The sequence below is a fragment of the Lynx rufus genome, unplaced genomic scaffold (genome assembly GCF_022079265.1).
Source record: "Lynx rufus isolate CCGP_SWC_20201006 ecotype Redwood Valley unplaced genomic scaffold, mLynRuf1.p SCAF_13, whole genome shotgun sequence".
NCBI lineage: Eukaryota > Metazoa > Chordata > Mammalia > Carnivora > Felidae > Lynx > Lynx rufus.
Genome location: NW_025814827.1, coordinates 24,546,557 through 24,564,455, shown reverse-complemented (window position 1 = coordinate 24,564,455; position 17,899 = coordinate 24,546,557). Strand labels below are relative to the sequence as shown.

At 45.6% G+C, this 17,899-nt stretch overlaps 1 protein-coding gene across 1 annotated transcript in view; it reads right to left on the bottom strand.

Moving 5' to 3' along the window:
• Nucleotides 1–9,635: 9,635 nt before the first annotated feature.
• The window catches only part of TNFAIP8L3 (TNF alpha induced protein 8 like 3), a 34,386-nt gene continuing 26,122 nt past the window's right edge, over nucleotides 9,636–17,899 (bottom strand). Inside the window, exon 2 of the mRNA XM_047074457.1 lies at nucleotides 9,636–10,198. Coding sequence (XP_046930413.1) covers nucleotides 9,636–10,198 — 563 coding nt within the window. The remainder of the gene's footprint in view (nucleotides 10,199–17,899) is intronic.

Below are 17,899 nucleotides of genomic sequence, written 5' to 3'. Positions count from 1 at the left end.
AAATAACAAATGTTAGTGAGGATATGGAGAAACTGTAACCCTTGTGCACTGTTGGTGGGCATGTAAAATGGTACAGCGGCTGTGGAAAACAGAATAGTAGTTCTTCAAAAAATAAAAAATAGAATTACCATAAGATCCAGCAATTCCACTTTTGGGTATAAATCCAAAATAATTGAAAGCAGGTCTCAAAGAGGTATTTGTACCCATGTTCACAATATTATTCACAATAGCTAAAATGTGGAAGCAACCAAGTGTCCATGGATGAATGAACAGATAAGCAAAATGTGGTGTATAGATACACGATGGAATATTATTCAGCCTTAAAAGGGAAGAAAATTCTAATACATGCTACAACATAGATACATCTTGAGGACACTATGCTAACTGAAAGAAGTCACAAAAAAATACTATGTGATTCCATTTATTTGAGATACTTAGTCAACATCAAAGAGACAGAAAGTAGAATGGTGCTTGCCAAGGACCGGGGGAGGGGGAATGGGGAGCTATTGTTTAATGGGTATAAAGTTTCAGCTTTACAAGGTGAAAAGTGTTCTGTAGATGGATTGGGGTGATGGTTGTACAACAATGTGAATATACTTAATATCACTGAGCTGTACACTTAAAAATGGTAAAGATGGTAAATTTTATGTTATGTGTATTTTATAACAGTAAAAACATTGAGGGAAAAAAGTGAATTTGGCTGCCGTGGTGTGGAGAAGCAAGAGGGAAACATACTTTGAATTCTCTGCCCCTGACAGATAATGATGAGGGAAGCGGCCTCCATCTATGTAAGATGGAGGGAAGCAGCCCATTGATTTCAATGAAATCAGTTTCATTAATTGAATTTGGGGAATAATCAGGGTATGGCCTCATAATCTGAACCAACACCTGGTTTGGTCTCTCCAAAAATGAGTTGCCATTGTCAGATCAGAGGCAAGAAGTCTGGGGTGAGCCCTCGCTTTTGTAGGGCCTTACTCAACCCCAGTTAGGAAGTGCCTGGTACACCAGCACCTTAGTCCTGCCCTGTGCTAGTGGCCCCAGAGTGTGGGGTACGTGGATCTTTGGGGAGGCCTGTCAGTGCCACCCCCACAACACAGCTGGAGACCCTTCAATTCCTTTTTTGTTTCATTGGCTATAGGCTCCATCTTTCTTCCTCTGGCAAAAAGCCAGCTCCCCTTTGGTGCAAGAGAACCTGGATAGAGAACACTGAAGGGGTTGGGTGGCCCTGATCAGCTTGCAATCACGTGGGACCAAACCCCCATGTGCCTGGGAGCCTCTTCCCTGTGTCTCTGTGTGCCCTGGCTCCTTTATTCCTTCCTCTGGGAGTCTCATGCATGGCTGGTCTGAGCCCATGTTTGACTTTAAGATCATTTATTTCTCCACTAGCTGAAAGAAAGGCAGGTCTTTCTGCTCCCTTTAGGTCCTGGTTCCAGGAGTAGCCCTGCCCCTCAATGGTGTTTCCAGGCCATCCTACATTGCTGGAGAGGGGTCCTCAGAAAGTAAAGGGGCTGAAGAGGGGCCTAGCAGAGGATGCATCTTTAACATGCCCCCGAGGGACTCTTATTCTTCCTGAAGCAACTGGACCAAATATAATTCTGAAAATTCTATTTCCAGACTAGCGTCCCAGGTCATTTTCCTTAGGAGGAAATTTTCAGACAGTCACCTTAGAAGGTACTTCATTAATTGAGAGTTGAGGAGTAGAAAAACATGGCAAATGTGAAACACAGCATGGCCAGGACAGCATGGCCATCTCATGCCACCTTCCCCATGGTTCCCATGGCTCTCGGCACTGGAGATAACGGACGGTGTCCACTGCAGTGAAGACAGCTGTCCTTCGGGCAGCCAGTGAGGATAGGCCTTGTGATAGCCCCAGGGTGATGGAATATGTGAGAAGAACAGCAAGTATCAGGGGGGACTCACGGACACAAAGGGAGAATGTGATGGACTCAGTTTCAAAGCCAGAAGAGGCGGGAGGTAAAAACAATTACATCCTCTGAGAAGCATAGAGATGGAATGGATTTCAAGTCAAGCTCTTTACACTGGGGTCAGCAAACTTTATGTGTCTAAAAATCACCAGGGAGTTTGTTCATCATGCAGATTCCCAAGTCCCATCTCCAGAGATTTGGCTCCGGTAGTTTGGGGGTGGTGGTGGGGTGGATCCCAGGACTGTGCATTTTTAAAGGAACCATTTCCTGTCCTTGGGAATTCTGATGTAGATAGTTCATGGTCTACACTTCAAGGCCCTCTGTCCCACGTGATACCTGAGCTCCTTCTGTGGCACCCCAGCACATGGCCACTGCCTCTGTGTCCAGTGATGGGGCAGCAAAATGATGAGGGAGCTGCCAACTTCAGGTGTCTCTCACAGTCTGCCTGCCATCCTCACGCTTAGCCAGACCCACCTCCCCACAGAGGCCACCCGTCAAAAGGCTGCTGAGGCTTGTTCTAATGGGAGCAACACCCATGATGATTGAGGAACAAACTGGTTCAGCGTGAGTCTTAGTCATGATGCCATTGGGATGTGCTTGCTCTGACTCTATGACTGTAGTGCAATTGAGAAATCGTTATTGTGATATTTGGGCAGGGGAAGTGCAACTTTTATATTGCTAGTAAGGCCTGAGTAGGAGAGGGAGGTAATAGCTAAAGAGCACCAGGTTTCTTTCTGAGGGGGTGAAAATGTTCTAAGACTGAGTGTGGGTATGGTTGTACATATCTGTGAATATGCCCCAATCCACAAATTGTGCACTCTGAATGGGTGAATAGTATGTTTTATGAATTATATCTCAATAAAGCTGTCTAGAGAAGAAGTTTGTTACACTGTGGTGCATGAAATATATTCTCTAAAGCCACATGTTAAAGATGTTTCAAAGAATGCTATTTGTATATACAAATAAAGATAGTGTTATTTCAGTGACACAATGTGTTTTCCATATAAATGGAGGGAAAAAAGGTCTGAGAACTCCAGAGTCTCATTTGTTGGGGAATGGCTTTACTGATATACTTTAAAATTAAAATACTGATTTTAATCTTAATTTAATATACTGATAATTTCCTATGATATTTGACTCAAATCAGTAATGCCTTATTCACAACTTTGCTTATTACCCTGTTTCCTCTACAGAGATACATTGCTGAGTCTGACACATCTCAATTTGCAATGTGTGTCTCAGAAGAGGGTTGGTCCTGACATTGCATCCCAGTGGGCTTTAGCTAAGCTGGTGACTGGCTTTCTACCCAGGCCCACATGGTTCTGTTCTCTGTTCCTTATAGAGTCTTCCTTTTACCCTGCATTTTCTAGCCTAAAGCTTTTCCCTCTGAAATCATGAACTTAGATGTATGATCAAAAGTCCTGAAGGGGATCATCAAGAAGTTATTTCTCAGTCATTTAACTAGTGAATAGTCTCCCTTCTAAGAACCCTACAAGGATGAAATGCCCAGTTTCTCTCCTGTGATGCTCAGAACACAGAACTATGGCACTAGAAGGATTCTTGGAGATTTTATTTTTTTTTTTTAACGTTTATTTATTTTTGAGACAGAGAGAGACAGAGCATGAACGGGGGACGGTCAGAGAGAGGGAGACACAGAATCCAAAACAGGCTCCAGGCTCTGAGCTGTCAGCACAGAGCCCAATGCGGGGCTCGAACCCACGAACCGTGAGATCATGACCCGAGCTGAAGTCGGACGCTTAACCAACTGAGCCACCCGGGTGCCCCTTGATTCTTGGAGATCTTGTGCAACTCTGTCTGCATTTACGGCCCGAGAGAGGTGAAGTGCAAGGAAGTTACCAAGTAAGCTTGTGAACTGAGACTAAACCTTCTGACTCATGGCTTATCCCATATTCTGCGCTTTGCACTATGAAAGCCACAGAAAACCCCCAAAATACCTGTCTCCCCAAAACCAAACCCACCATCTAGTTCTAAAATCGAGTTGTAGTTGTTTCTGAACCACAAAGTGGGGGCAGCCCCATCCCACCACTTCCTTCAGTAAGACCCTCTCCTCAGGGAAACGCAGCTCCAGGAGGTGGAAGGATCCCAGTCACACAGAGGGGACCAGCCCACAGGCTCCTCCCAAAAGAGCCTGGAAGAGTGCTTTTCTCCCTCCACAACATAACGAATTGCCGCTCCCCGGCTAGCGTCCAGCATTTGCTCTGTGCCAACCTCTGGCGTCCATCCAGCCTCCTCTTGGGAGCCAAACCCCAGACTCTCTTGTCCTAGGAACTGGTCCAGAAGGGCTTTGGCAGTCGGCAAGGAGGAGCTTTATACCACGGCCTGGGGGGCCCGGCTGCCCAAACTCTGGCTGCCTGGGTGGGTGGCCGGGACCCTGCTCTGTAGAGACCTGCCCCAGCTCTGCAAAGGAAGGACAAGGAAGGCAAATGATAGCACCGAGGGGCTTGCTGGGGTGGAGTGTGAGAGAATGCTTACTCTGGCTGGTTCTTCCTTCTTCTGGGTGGGGAGGAATTCGATGCCACCAGTACCTGAGTGCCATGTGCCTTGTTCTTAAGCTCAGCCAAGGAATTAGCTCCTGGGATCCCAGAACCACAGATACTCTTGATGCCTGGGAGTCTGCACTCTAGTAAATCTGGAACTGAGATAGCGTGTGAGTGGGCACAAGTGACTTCTCTTCTCTGCAAGGCTTTCCCTCTGTTCCCTTCCTTGGAAGGAGCAGTGCCTGGTGTGTCTAGTGATGGATGGCCTCTCTTGTACCTCTGAGTTTCATTATTAGGATTGCCAGGATGGGCTGGTCAGTTCTTTGGTTTATGTGTGGTAGACTGTGCTGGCCAGTTCCAAAGGGCAGGCAGGGCATGTGGGAGTCCGCCTCTTTCTGCAGCAGGCCTGTGTGTCCCCCAGACACTGGCTCATCCCGCACCTGTTGTGAGTCACCATCAAGGGCAATGTGACATTCGTTCTCTGCAAGCCTACACTCTCACATGTTGTCTAATGATTCTCAAAATTCAGAACCCATGGACCCTGAAGACTTACAGATCCACCTAGTTGCAGAAATATATTCAGTTAGGGGCGCCAGGGTGGCTCAGTCAGTTAAGCATCCGATTTTGGCTCAGATCATGATCTCGCAGTTTGTGAGTTTGAGCCCCACGTCGGGCTCTCTGCTGTCAACACAGAGCCTGCTTTAGATCCTCTGCCCCCCTCTCTCTCTTCCTCCCCCACTCGTGCTCTCTCTCTCAAAAATAAATAAATATTTAAAAAAATAATAAAAAAGAAATACATTCAGTTAGATTATTTCACTTGAGTTGATCATTCAGCATGAAAGTGTAAATACAGGAAATCTCAGACCCTGAGGCTAGGTGGCATCACCCACAAGATTCAGAGGGTACTTAGATCGATTTTGATTTTTTTTTTTTTTTTAAAGTCGTCAGAATGAAGGGGCACCTGAGTGGCTCAGTCGGTTAAGCATCTGACTTCGGCTCAGGTCATGATATCGCAGTTTGTGAGTTCGAGCTCCGCCTGGGGCTCTGTGCTGACAGCTCAGAGCCTGGAACCTGCTCTGGATTCTGTCTCCCTTTCTCTCTGCCCTCCCCTGCTCACATTCTGTCTCTGTCTCAAAAATAAAGTCATCAGAATGAAACAGAAATCCCAAACTCCCTTTAGAACTCATGGGAGAGTTCTTCTCTCTCCCTGGCTACCAATCCTCCTTCCCGCCCCCACCCTCCCCAAAACCAGAACTCTCAGTGATTCCTAGATGCCATTTTGGGGAACAGGGTTGTAGAAGAGTCTTCCCCCTAACAAAAAAGACCTCCCTTTAAGAATGAGCAGGGGGTGGGCCTGGTTGGTGGCCCCCACAGTACAGTTAGACTAAACAAGGGAAAGCGACCACACAATTCTGAGTTGGGAGGGCCTTGGGGACCCTCTCCTTCAAGGTCATCTGATTTATGACTCTGCTGTCAACCTCCCAGTCCATTGACAGACAGCTCCTGCTAATGCAATGTCTTCACAGCCAAAGCTGGCTGATCTAGAATTTTCACCGACCAGTTTTGCCCTTGACACCTGAGACCATGTTGAATTAAAAAAAAAAAAAAAACCCCAAAGATAATGGGCAGAGGGCATGCAGGCCTGATTTGTGCTCTCTCTTTTTAAAATGTAAATGGATGTAAGAAGTTCATTGAGTAGCCAGCAAATGTACTGATCTCCTTCTGAAAAATGTACAGATGGGGGAGATGGGAGTTTGGAGGAGAAGCACAGATGGAGAAGTCTTTTCATTTTGATTTGTCACTGAGCAGAGACCTGGAGTTGCTGAGGGTGTCAAGACTCACAGATGCAAACACAGGGAGGAAGGGCTACACAGACACACGGCAGGCGCAGCCGGCAGGAAATGTGTTTCTGCAGGGCTCAGATGCATGAGGAGGGACACGTAACCAGGCGCGGGCCGGGGATTTCAGCGTTAAGTCTGCCGTCCTCCCAGGGGACAGAGCTGAGTGCTCACAGATGGCTGAAGACCTAGCGATGTTTCCAGATAACTGAGACAGGCTGCTTCTGCGCCCCTCCCCTCTTAAAGAATGAGTGCTGTCTCTGCCCTTCATTTGCTGAGCCAGGCTTTGCTCTCTGAACTTCGTGTGGGGCTTGATCAATTGAGTGATTTTATATTATTGCTTCTCTTGAAATCCTTTTTCTTTTCGGTGCCACCTAAATGTAGATATCCTCACTTTGCCTTTGTGGGTTCTCATTATTGCAAATTTTATAGAGTTCTGAGCACAAATGCACATGTGCAGGGTCCTGTTTTTGAAAGCATCTAGCATCTGCTGGTCTCCTTCGTATTTTCTTTTCAGCCAAAATAGCCTTTCAGGGCCACAGAGTGATGTGAGTAGAGTCCTCAGGATAAACTAATAATGTGATTCTTTTTTTGGTCACTAGATTGTTATGTAAAGTATCTGAAATTTGTAAGCCTTCAGCTGGTTGATGAAACTCGAGAATCACTTGAGTTTATATGCCAGTGGTATATTTAAAATGTACACATGGGATTGGTTTTGGCTATTTTTAGAGGCCTGTGGGTTACTTTTGCCTGGGTAGCCCAGCCCCCTGCCCCCCTACTGTGCTACTGTTGATAACTTTGAGATACACCCAGCTGGTCCTGCAGTAGAGAGCCCCTTGGCTGCCTCAGTGGGGAGGTTTAGGCCAGTAGAACATGTTTTGGTCTACACTCTGCTTTTGCACTTGCTGAGACGTGCTGGTGGAAGTGCTGATCCTTCTCTGATGAGAACAAGGACTTGGTTTCCTTAGGGACTCGTGGACTGTCAGAAACTAATGTGTGCTAATGACCGGCCAAGTGAGGAGAACCTGATCCTGCCTTCTTCCCTGCTGTGTCTCAGATGAACAGAAGATAGTTCCATGCATTCCTCGTGGGTCTGAATTCTCTGGGTGGGTCCACCTACTTAGTGAAAAAAGAACTTGCTTCTGGAGCCATCCCTCAAACTAGAAAGCAGTCCTTAATCAGACGAGTGCACCAAGGCAGGCATTGAAGACTCTGCATGTGAAAATTCAGCTATCGCTGGGCTGCTTGCTGCCTAGTGGGTAGGTGGGAAGGAAGGAGCCTGCCACTGGTGGCTTCCATTGCCAGAATGGCCAATGACCTCCCCAGCCCGCATGTGCACAGGGCATCATCGTTCAGTCCTCAGGTCTGTGAGGAGGGGCTGGGGGCTGACTTAACTGTTCCCTTTTCCGTACTAAACACCCTTCCTATGAGCTAATTTTGAGTGCTGGTAGCTGAAGAACTTAACTGATGGTTTGCACTGATGTTGACACAGGAGCCAGTTGAGACTGAGTGGCCACTGTAGGTTCACAGGATGCCATTTCACATCCTCAAACCATCTCTGGATGGGATGAGCCATGGGCTGAGCTAATGTCTTTTTATAATATCATCAGGTATAAGAAGCAGAGCAGCATGAGAGGTGATGCAGGAAGACCAAGTCTCCTAAAGTGGTGTCCTGCAGATAACATGAGAAGGCAGTAAATACACTGTCCTGAGATTTGTTAAGAATTGATGAAAATGTCAGAAGCCACAGTGTGAAAGTGAGGCTGGGAGACGCTCAGAGAAGGTGGTTGGTCACATGTCCATGAGCAGCTGCCTGCACCCTCACCCTTCCTGCCTCCCACACTGCCCCTTAGGGTCTGAGTGCAGAGTTCTTGCTCTTCGTTGTCTGCCTTTAAATCCCATTCTTCTTTTTAAAGAGAGAGAGAGAGAGAGAGAGAGGGAATGTGTGCAAGTATGCGAGTGAGTGCACACAGGGGAGGGGCAGAGAGAGAATCTTAAGCAGGCTGCACGCCCAGCATGGAGCCCAACATGGAGCACGATCCCAGCACCCTGGGATCATGACCTGAGCCAAAATCAAGAGTCCGACACTTAACTGACTGAGCCACCCAGGTGCCCCTCAATCCCATTATTCTTAACACTGCATCTAATTCCAAGGTATTTTATTTTTGGTTTTTTTTTTTTATTTAAATTTTTTTTTCAACGTTTTTTATTTATTTTTGGGACAGAGAGAGACAGAGCATGAACGGGGGAGGGGCAGAGAGAGAGGGAGACACAGAATCGGAAACAGGCTCCAGGCTCCGAGCAATCAGCCCAGAGCCCGACGCGGGGCTCGAACTCATGGACCGCGAGATCGTGACCTGGCTGAAGTCGGACGCTTAACCGACTGCGCCACCCAGGCGCCCCGGTAATTTATTTTTGAATCACAACTCCAAAACCTCTTGTTTGAAGGGTTTCAATTTATTAATGAACCAAAGAAAATAGCACAATGTGTCTGTGAAAGGCCAAGAGAGATGGATAGGGGTTCGTGCTGCCCAGCTCTCCTGTGCTGCTGGGATAAACCCTCCCACACCTCACGGTGGCCCCTGGGAGGGAGAGGCCTCTCCCACAGGGAGCACACTTCCCTGCTCCTGCATTATGAGTGAGAAACTCTCCATACCCCCACCCTGCTGGAAAGATTCCCTCTGCAGGATCATAAACCTACATCTAAGACCTAAAAAACACAACTCTTGGAAAACATTTTTCCAATTTGCAGCTACACTTCTTCACACCTGTGTATTCATCTGTGTTTGAAACACCACATCTAGAGACAGACTGTAAACCCGGCCCACTAGATAACCATTATTCTTTTCTTCTCTTCTGCTTAGTAGTCTAGATCAGGTTGATCCCTCTCACACTCCAGAGAGAAAATAATAAGAGCTTACGTTAGAGTTTTTAAAAGCGGGAACATACATTGTCTCATTTGAACCTCACAGCAGTCCTGGGAGGTAGGCAGGAGGGCATTGTGGTTCCAGGATCCCGAGGATGGTTGTACTGGTGAAGCTGGGAACCAAATCCACGTCCTCCAACTCCTGGTCCAGGGCTCCTTCCACTCCACCAAGATGCACTGAGCTCACCTTGAGGAGCATAGCAGCCTTCTGCCTAGAACAAATGAAATGTCCTTTGGGTTGGCGAACCAAGGTGATTTGAAGAACAGACCTCATCAGTGAGCTCAGGGGATAAACACACCTGAGTGCAATCTGGCATCAATATCAGATGGGCGAATAGGACAGAACATGGGCGTCTTCGACAAGGGTTTCCGGGTTTCTTTTTTCTAACCTGGACCACATTGGGTACTAGAACTGGAACTCAGCAAAGTCCAGGAGGAGAGAAGGCATTCAGAGGACTTTCTCATCTAGCAATTTATTGATTCCTTCACAAATTCTCTTGAGGTTGGGCCTACAGTCTCCATCCAGACTATAAAGGGTAGAGAGGAACTCCACATCGGCAAAGTGGTTGAAGACGTGGTTGATGCGCCCATGGGTCCTGGGTGTCAGGTGTCGCTGCACCAGTTCATGCACCAGGTCCTTGCATTCATGCAGAAGCTTGGAGAGCACATTCCTATCAAAGGTGTACTCCACCTCATAGAAGCTGACGATCGTCATGGCCGTCTGGTTCAGCTTCTTCCTGAGCTTCTCCACGATAACAACCTCCTCCTGGCTGAACTGGTTGTGCCGGTAGAGGATTCCAATTTTGATTGCCACCTTGATCAAGTCTTTCATGATCTTGTGGGCTTCCTTCTTGCTGTGGGTGTGCTCTTTAGTGACTTTGTAGAGCTCATCAAAGATCTCACTGCTGGTGTCATCGATCAACATGTTTGCCATAGTTTTGCTGGCTATTTTGCTCAGGATCTTCTTCTGAGCTTGAAGGGCAAGGCTCTTTGAACTAAAAACATCAGGACCTATAGTAAGGAAAGAAAGAAAAGTTATAGAAATATGAGAACCATTAGTGTCTTCTACAAGTGAAACACACGAATATGTTCCTAGGGCAAAGACTCATGCCTTTTATGCCCCACAACTCCCTAATCAAACCCCACCAAAGCCTGGGATCCCTCCACCGTCCTCTCCACATGACATGCTTATTTACCCTCTTGAGCCTTCTATCTTGCACTCTTCCCTCTCTGGAAGTGGTTTCCTTTTGTCCAGGCCAAATAGCACATTAAAAAAAATTTTTTTTAAATATTCATTTTTGAGAGTGAGAGAGACAGAGTGTGAATGGGGGAGGGGCAGAGAGCAAGGGAGACACAGAATCTGAAGCAGGCTCCAGGCTCTGAGTTGTCAGCACAGAGCCCGACATGGGGCTTGAACTCATGGACCATGAGATCAGGACCTGAGCTGAAGTTGGACTCTTAACTGACTGAGCCACCCAGGCACCCGAAATCACACCTTTTTAGACCTACTTCATGCATAACGCCTTCCTGACCCTATTAGCTCACAGAGAACTAACCAGTTGTGCAAATTACTGTTTAATGACAAGAATGTAGCACTGATGCCAACACCATTCCCAGGGAAGACATGGGCAGTTGATCATGGCAGTCTTTTTGACTGAGTCTCAGAATCTATTTTTTGAGTCTATGGTGTATTTTTTTCATGTTCGATATCTTGGAAATTGGTATGTGTCTTACAGTCACTGTTGCCAGGTGGCACTTGTGCTGTGGTTGTCATTATATGCGCATCAATTTGCACAGTAGGAGCCAGAGATTTGGGAGAAGTCAAGAGTACTCGAAGGAATATTGCCTCTCCAACGCTCTCCGTTGGCATAGGGAACAGAAGGGCGCTGCGTGAGAAACACATGCACTGACCACAGCAGGTCAAAGATACTTCAGATGAGCAGTACCCTGAATGTGAAGCAGCTTAGAAAAACCAAAGCCAATTTATTTCTCTCTTATGTTCTACTTCATGAGTGAACAAGAGTAATGTATGTTAAAAATAACACTTGTCTAAGCAAGTCCAAAAAGAATCTTTCAAGAAGTATAAAATTTCTGAATAAAAAGAAAGCAGTCATTCACAATTTAATTGGCAGCATATTTTTCTTTCTTAAGAGCACATAAAACAACATCTTACAATTCAATGTCTTAGATTTGATAAAATACTTCATGAAGTCACCTATTAGCTAGAGCTGACGTTTGAAACCCGCTGGCCATTACTCTGCAGTATGTATGCCTGTCTTCCCAAGGAGATTCAAGTTGCCTAAGGACTGAGACAGTGTCTCCCACAGCACCTAGTTCAGTTCTGGGCACAGGGATGAAATGGTGTCTGCTAAGTAAAATACAGAGAAACACTGCAGAAGAATAAGGAAGCAGTAAAATACAGTGCAAATTTATACTTAAAAAAAAACAGTTTTCCTTTGAGAATTGAGGACCTTTATAGGATCCAGAGAGATTTTATCCAGCATTCTGTGGCCACATGTAAGTGACAGATACGATAGGCAGAGCGGACAGACAGATGGCCACACATGCCATGTTCTGAAATCTTTGCCTGTCCGCCCCATCTCATATTCCACACCCTCTGCCCACCCTGGACTCGTTTTCTCAGTGGACAGTGATTAATACCTGTGATTAATGCTCAGGTCTCACAGACACTCAATAAACACTCCAACACAATTCAGACAAGGCTTGTGTGCACTTCCTGCACCCACATGTACCCCTCACAACTGGCCCAGCCTTGCTCCCTCGGTCCTGGGTCCTTCCGAGACAGCTACGTCTGCTCTCAGGCTTCTAGATGCGGGCCCCGAGGGGCATGGCCTGGAGTGGGGTTGCTGTGGCAGGATCATCAGCAGTAAGGTAGTAGGTACCATGGGCTTCCTACAGCTCAGGAAGCTCTCTCCCTAAAGTTTGAAACCGTAGAGTCTTCAAGCAACTTCACAGTCAAGTGACCCTGACGTGGGTGGGCTTTTCCCTTCAGTCTAGGTACAAAGGGAACAAACAGCATCTCTTGACTATTCTTTACCATGAGAAAGCCCAGAGTGCCTGATTTATGCCCTCCTAGAGTTTGTCATAAAAAATATTCCTACCCAGTCTGACCACCTACTAGGGTCACCAGACCTTTGTGTGAATAACCTGTTCCCCAAAACACCAATTTGTATTCCAAGGACAAATATATGTTTTTAAAATTTATTTACTTTGTGAGGGTGGGAAGGGCAGAGGGAGAGAGAGAGAGAATCCCAAGCAGGCTCTACATTCAGCATGGAGCCTGACTCGGGGCTCAATCCCATGACCATGAGATCAGGACCCGAGCTGAAACCAAGAGTCAAGGCACTCAACTGACTAAGCCACCCAGGCGCCCTCCACAAAGACAAACATTTACAAGTATTAAGAATGTTCAGAAGATTGTGCTGTATGCTTTGAAGTCAATCCCACAGCAGAGGCTTAAAGACTTTTGAGTAGTGGCCCTGTCACTAAAATAAGCGTATGCCTCCTCAGGTGATTATTCTGAAGGGAACAATGGAATTTAGAAGGACCTCTTCTAGAATATAAAAAAATAAGTCATTTCTTTATAGATACAGCTCCTAAAAGCTGCCTGAGAATAAGAGTAGTAAGAGACTCTTTAGAAATGCAGCAAGCTTGGGCGCTTGGGTGGCTCACTTGGTTCAGTGTCCAACTCTTGATTTCGGCTCAGGTCATGATCTCATGGGTGGGGGACTGAGCCCTGAGTCAGGCTCTGCGCTTGCAGCTTGGAGCCTGCTTGGGATTCTCTCTCTCTCTCTCTCTCTCTCTCTCTCTTTCTGCCCCTCCTCCCCTCTCAAAATAAATAAACATTAAAAATAAGAAAAGAAATGCAGCAAGCATGTACCCACACAGAAGCGGCCGATCAAATACATGCATATCCACCAGAATGTGAGCTCTGTGTGAGCAGGAACGGGTGTCGAAGCCCTACTGTATGCCTAGTGCCTCACACACTGATGGCACCTGGCAGGTCCTGGTGGCAGGAAGGGAGCACTGGCTGGCTCTGTGCCAGACGCTTCATGGTTTTAACTCTGTTGGGTGAAGCTGGCATTTTAACCAAGGCTCCTCTGCGAGCCTGATTCCAAACACTGCTCTTTCCCCTGCCAGCATTCCCAACATTTTTCTCTAGACCAGTAGCTGTCACCATTTCTGCTCATATATTCCCTTAAGGGTTTTGAAAAACTACGTACCTCCTTGCATATTTAACTTGGCAGCCATATTTTTCACCTTAAGTTTAAATAGTTATAATTTGTTAATAGACATGATTTCTATATGAGTGATATTTAAAATTAGCCTGCTATATCATTCTTTTAAATATGTCCAACATAACATAAACACTGGCAGTGATAGGACATTATTGTCCATTTTAGAGTGACAGGAGCAAGCTCTTCTTTAGAAATGTTACATTGTTCTTTTTTTCCCTTTGAAACTATCTCTTTTCCATGACACCCAGAGAACTTTAACTTAATATGTTTTTATGCTTGAAAGTGTTTTATTTGATCAATTCATCATAATTCTCTACAGTCAAAGGATGCATACAAATTGAAATTTTAAATTAAAAGATGATTCTGGTAACCATAAATCTCCAAGCCTCAAAGCATTTCCTCTGGAGTGAGTTATTTCATTTTAACACACAATATGAAATATTAAAATGTTGACAAATACTAAATGTAAAAGGAAAATTTTTATTGGAAATGCAGCTTCAAATGAGATGGGTAGGGGGCAGGTTATGGCGTCTTGCTTCAAAGAGGCATCGCCAACCCCAGAGTTTCACATCATCCCTGTGTCTGACCAGGGAGGTTTTGCACCCAGGGTAATATACTGTCCTGATACGATTCTTAATAGCTGTGGCCTCCGATGAAAATAGCGGAAAGAAGACAGGTCCACCCTGCCTTGACCTCATGTTGTTTGTCAGGCAGGTAAGTGTACAAAAGAGTATGTACTGAAATGAGGAAGAGGAATTGGATCTATAAATCAATTTCCTCAAAACTGTCCTCATCTGCATATCACATGGAAAGTCTCTGGACTCTCGGCGGTACGCACAACCAGATTGAATTCTCTCCTTCTGTGACAGCAGCTGCATTCCATGAGATGATAAGTGCTCTTTGGGGGTAAAGAGCTTCTTTCTTGATCAAGTAAGTGTGGACAGGACTGGGTCAGGCAATGCTAAAAGATTCTTTTCCTGTGAGACTTAACAATATTCCTTTAACACATGAAGGTGTTTTCAACTCTCTGAGAACGCTGGGTGTGGTAGGCAGAACAATGACCCTCCAGCTGCCAAAGGTGTCCACATCTCAGTCCCTGGAACCTGAGAATATGTTACCTTACCCAGCAAGAGAGACTGTGCAGATGTGATGAAATTAAGGATTTGGGGATGGAGAAATTACACTGGATCATCCAGTGAGCCTGATATAATCACAAGGGTCTTTTCTTTTTAAAAAGTGTTTGTTTATTTTTGAGAGAGAGAGAGACAGACAGACAGAGCACAAGTGGGGGAGGGGCAGAGAAAGAGATGGAGACACAGAATCTGAAGCAGGCTCCAGGCTCTGAGCTGTCAGCACAGAGCCCAATGTGGAGCTTGAACCCACGAACCATTAGATCATGACCTGAGCTGAAGTCGGACGATTAACTGATTGAGCCACCCAGGCGCCCATAATCACAAGGGTCTTTCAAAGTGAAAGAGGGAGGCAGGACAGAGTGGGCCAGAGAATGGGATTTGATGATGGAAGTAGAGGGTCAGAGTGACGTGATCGCTTGCTTTTAAGATGAAGGAGGGAGCCACCAGCCGAGGAATGTGGCTGGCTTCTAGAGGCTGGAAAAGGAAAGGGAACAGAATCTCCCCTCGAGCCTCTAGGAAAAAAAAAAAATGCAGCTCTGCTGATACACTGATTTTTAGTCCTGTAAAACCTACTTAGAGATTTCTGATCTCTAGATATGGAAGATGATAAATTTGTGTTGCTTTAAGCCACTGTTTGTGGTAGTTTGTTTTGTTACTGCGGCAGTGACTCAGGTGGATAAAAGTGATGTAGCAATTCCCAGTTTTATTTGGTCAGAATTTATTTGGTCAGAATTCTTTCTGTCTTTTGAGTAGAGGGACTAACTGCTCTGACTTGTCAGGATTGAGGGGTTTCCCTTACAGCTGATTTTCAGTGCTAGAACGAGAAAAGTGCCAGGCACATTGGGACAAGTTGGTCACCCTATTCCGTTTTTTGTTTTTGTTTTTTAATTTTTAAATGTTTATTTATTTTTGAGAGAGAGAGAGAGCACGAGCGGGGAAGGGGCAGAGAGAGAGAGGGAGACACAGAATCTGAAGCAGGCTCCAGACTCTGAACTGTCAGCACAGAGCTTGACACGGGGCTCAAACTCACAGACTGCGAGATCATGATCTGAGCTGGAGTTGGACACTCAACCAACTGAGCCACCCAGGCGCCTTAGTCACCCTAGTCCTAAATCACTAGTGATGCATATATCATGGAGTTAAAAATTGAACAAAGAAGTAACAAAGAAAAACTGCAGAGGGTGGCAGAATATGAGACCTACCTACCATTTAAAATGCTATAAATTTTGTGTACAGGTAAATTGTACACATTCATGTTGCCACATTGACCGATTTACTGTGCCTCTCTACTTGATTTTTAATTCTGTAGTCAACCGTAACCCTTTTTTGTTCATTCTGGGCAAAGTCCCTTTTGTCCTCTGGTTTCTCTGCAGTTATTGAGTGCTTACTCTTAGTTCGTCTGTATATGAAATCCCCCCAAAATATGGTCCTGCAGGGATGTGAGATGTAGACAAATGAAACAAAATATGAAAACATGTGAAATAGCCCAAAATGGCATGAGTGAGAACAGCTGGAGAAAGCTAAAGATGGACTTGAATGTGGCTGGATGGGGATGGCTACAATGTTACAAAGTGGTTTCTAAAATCATAGATACAGGCCAGCAATTTCCCCCAAATCATAAAGGCTTTGGGTGTTTTTCCTGGTAAGTTTTCAGCCATCTCTATTGTATAAGAATGTGTTATTTACCTACAAGGGGATTTAGTGTGGAAGCTTCCATGGGGAGCGCTCAGGAGGGTCAGAGGTATAGCATCTCTGAAGCCTTAAATATCAAGAGTCTACCGCAGGGGAACCCAAGGGCTATGGATCATCAATATAACCAGGAAAGCTTTAAGAAAAAACAACAATAAGTAGATTCTCACACTCTAGCCCAGACTGTCAGTATGAAGATCTTTAGGAGACGGCTGGTAATCACAAGCTCCTTAAGTGACTCTGACATGCTGCCTCTAAGACCCACGGAACACAACATGCCCCAGCATGTATCCTACAGAACACTAGTCCTGAGAGGCACTCTGGTAAAGAAGGGTCTGTGGCCAGTTACAATGAGTTCGCGGATGACCATATATTATGGCTGGCTCTTAAAGATTTGCCATACCAAGTAGCTTATTAAAGGCTTTGAGAAGTCCCACAGTAAAGACACCTGTGTAGTTTTATTTAGTCCACCACTTCTCAAACTTACTGAACCTTACGAAATTTGTGTACACACACACACACACACACACACACACAATCTTGTGGCATACATTATGAGAAATGCTGGGGTAGTATTGAGAGAAAAAAAAAATAAGACACTCTGGTCAACTTTTACATCTCCCAGGGGATCTGCCTGGCAGGGGTGAGGAGACCCCACTGTTTCCATCATGTGTGCCTGATTAAAGGGAGGGTGTGTGCACGAGGGAAACCTGGGGGAGGCGGTCTTATTCAGGAGACTTCTGCACATAGAAATGTTGGGCTTGCTTCCTTCCATCCATCCTTCTGTCTCAACCTTCAGCAGGCGGACTGTGTTGGTGATGTATCAGGGAGGAACGCTGTAGGCTGAGAGGAAGCGTGTGAGTTTTGGAAGTCAAGGTCAGGAAGGCACTTGGATATCTGGGGAAACAGTCCTGATCAGTGGACACATATTTACTTTGGGGGAACACTAAGAGATCTAGATTAGGTCTTGGCGAAAACCGTCCTCTTATTGCTGTGTACAAGCCTTTGGAAGGCTCTTTTAGCCAGGGGTAATTCTCTTAACAATGTTTGTAAAAACGTTCCCATTCCCCAGTCATGAAAGGTAATGACTTGTTTGCAACACCTCAGGATCTCTGAGAATGGAGACAAAAATGTGATTATGCAGCTACTATATAGCTTACTTGACTGGCACAATGAGACAAGACTGAGGAATCTGCAAAATTGATCCCTGTAGAATAGACAGGGGCTTCCTTCCCCTGATGGGGAAGCTCAGGTAAAAGCAATGTGAAGTCAGTGCTCTGAGAGTAAGCACCCTTAGAATATTTACAAGGAAAGGAAAAGTATCAGAACTATGTGGGGAGAGTGGTGTGACCATGGTAGTTAGCGAACAGTTTGGAGAGAGTAAGCAAAAGATAATTTAAGTGGGTCCTTCACTAAATGGAAAAGTGCTGGGGCTGGTGTCCATTGATGCTTCTATAAATGATGTTCTGCCATAGTACAAGTGATGTTTCCACATTTCTAGACAATGCTAAGCTCTCCCAGATGGTGAAATGCCGAACTGGTGGTGATAAACAGCAGGAAGATCTTACCAAGTTGGGTGAGTGGGCAGAAAGGAGGCAGATGAACTTCAGCATAGGAAGAGCAGGTAGTAC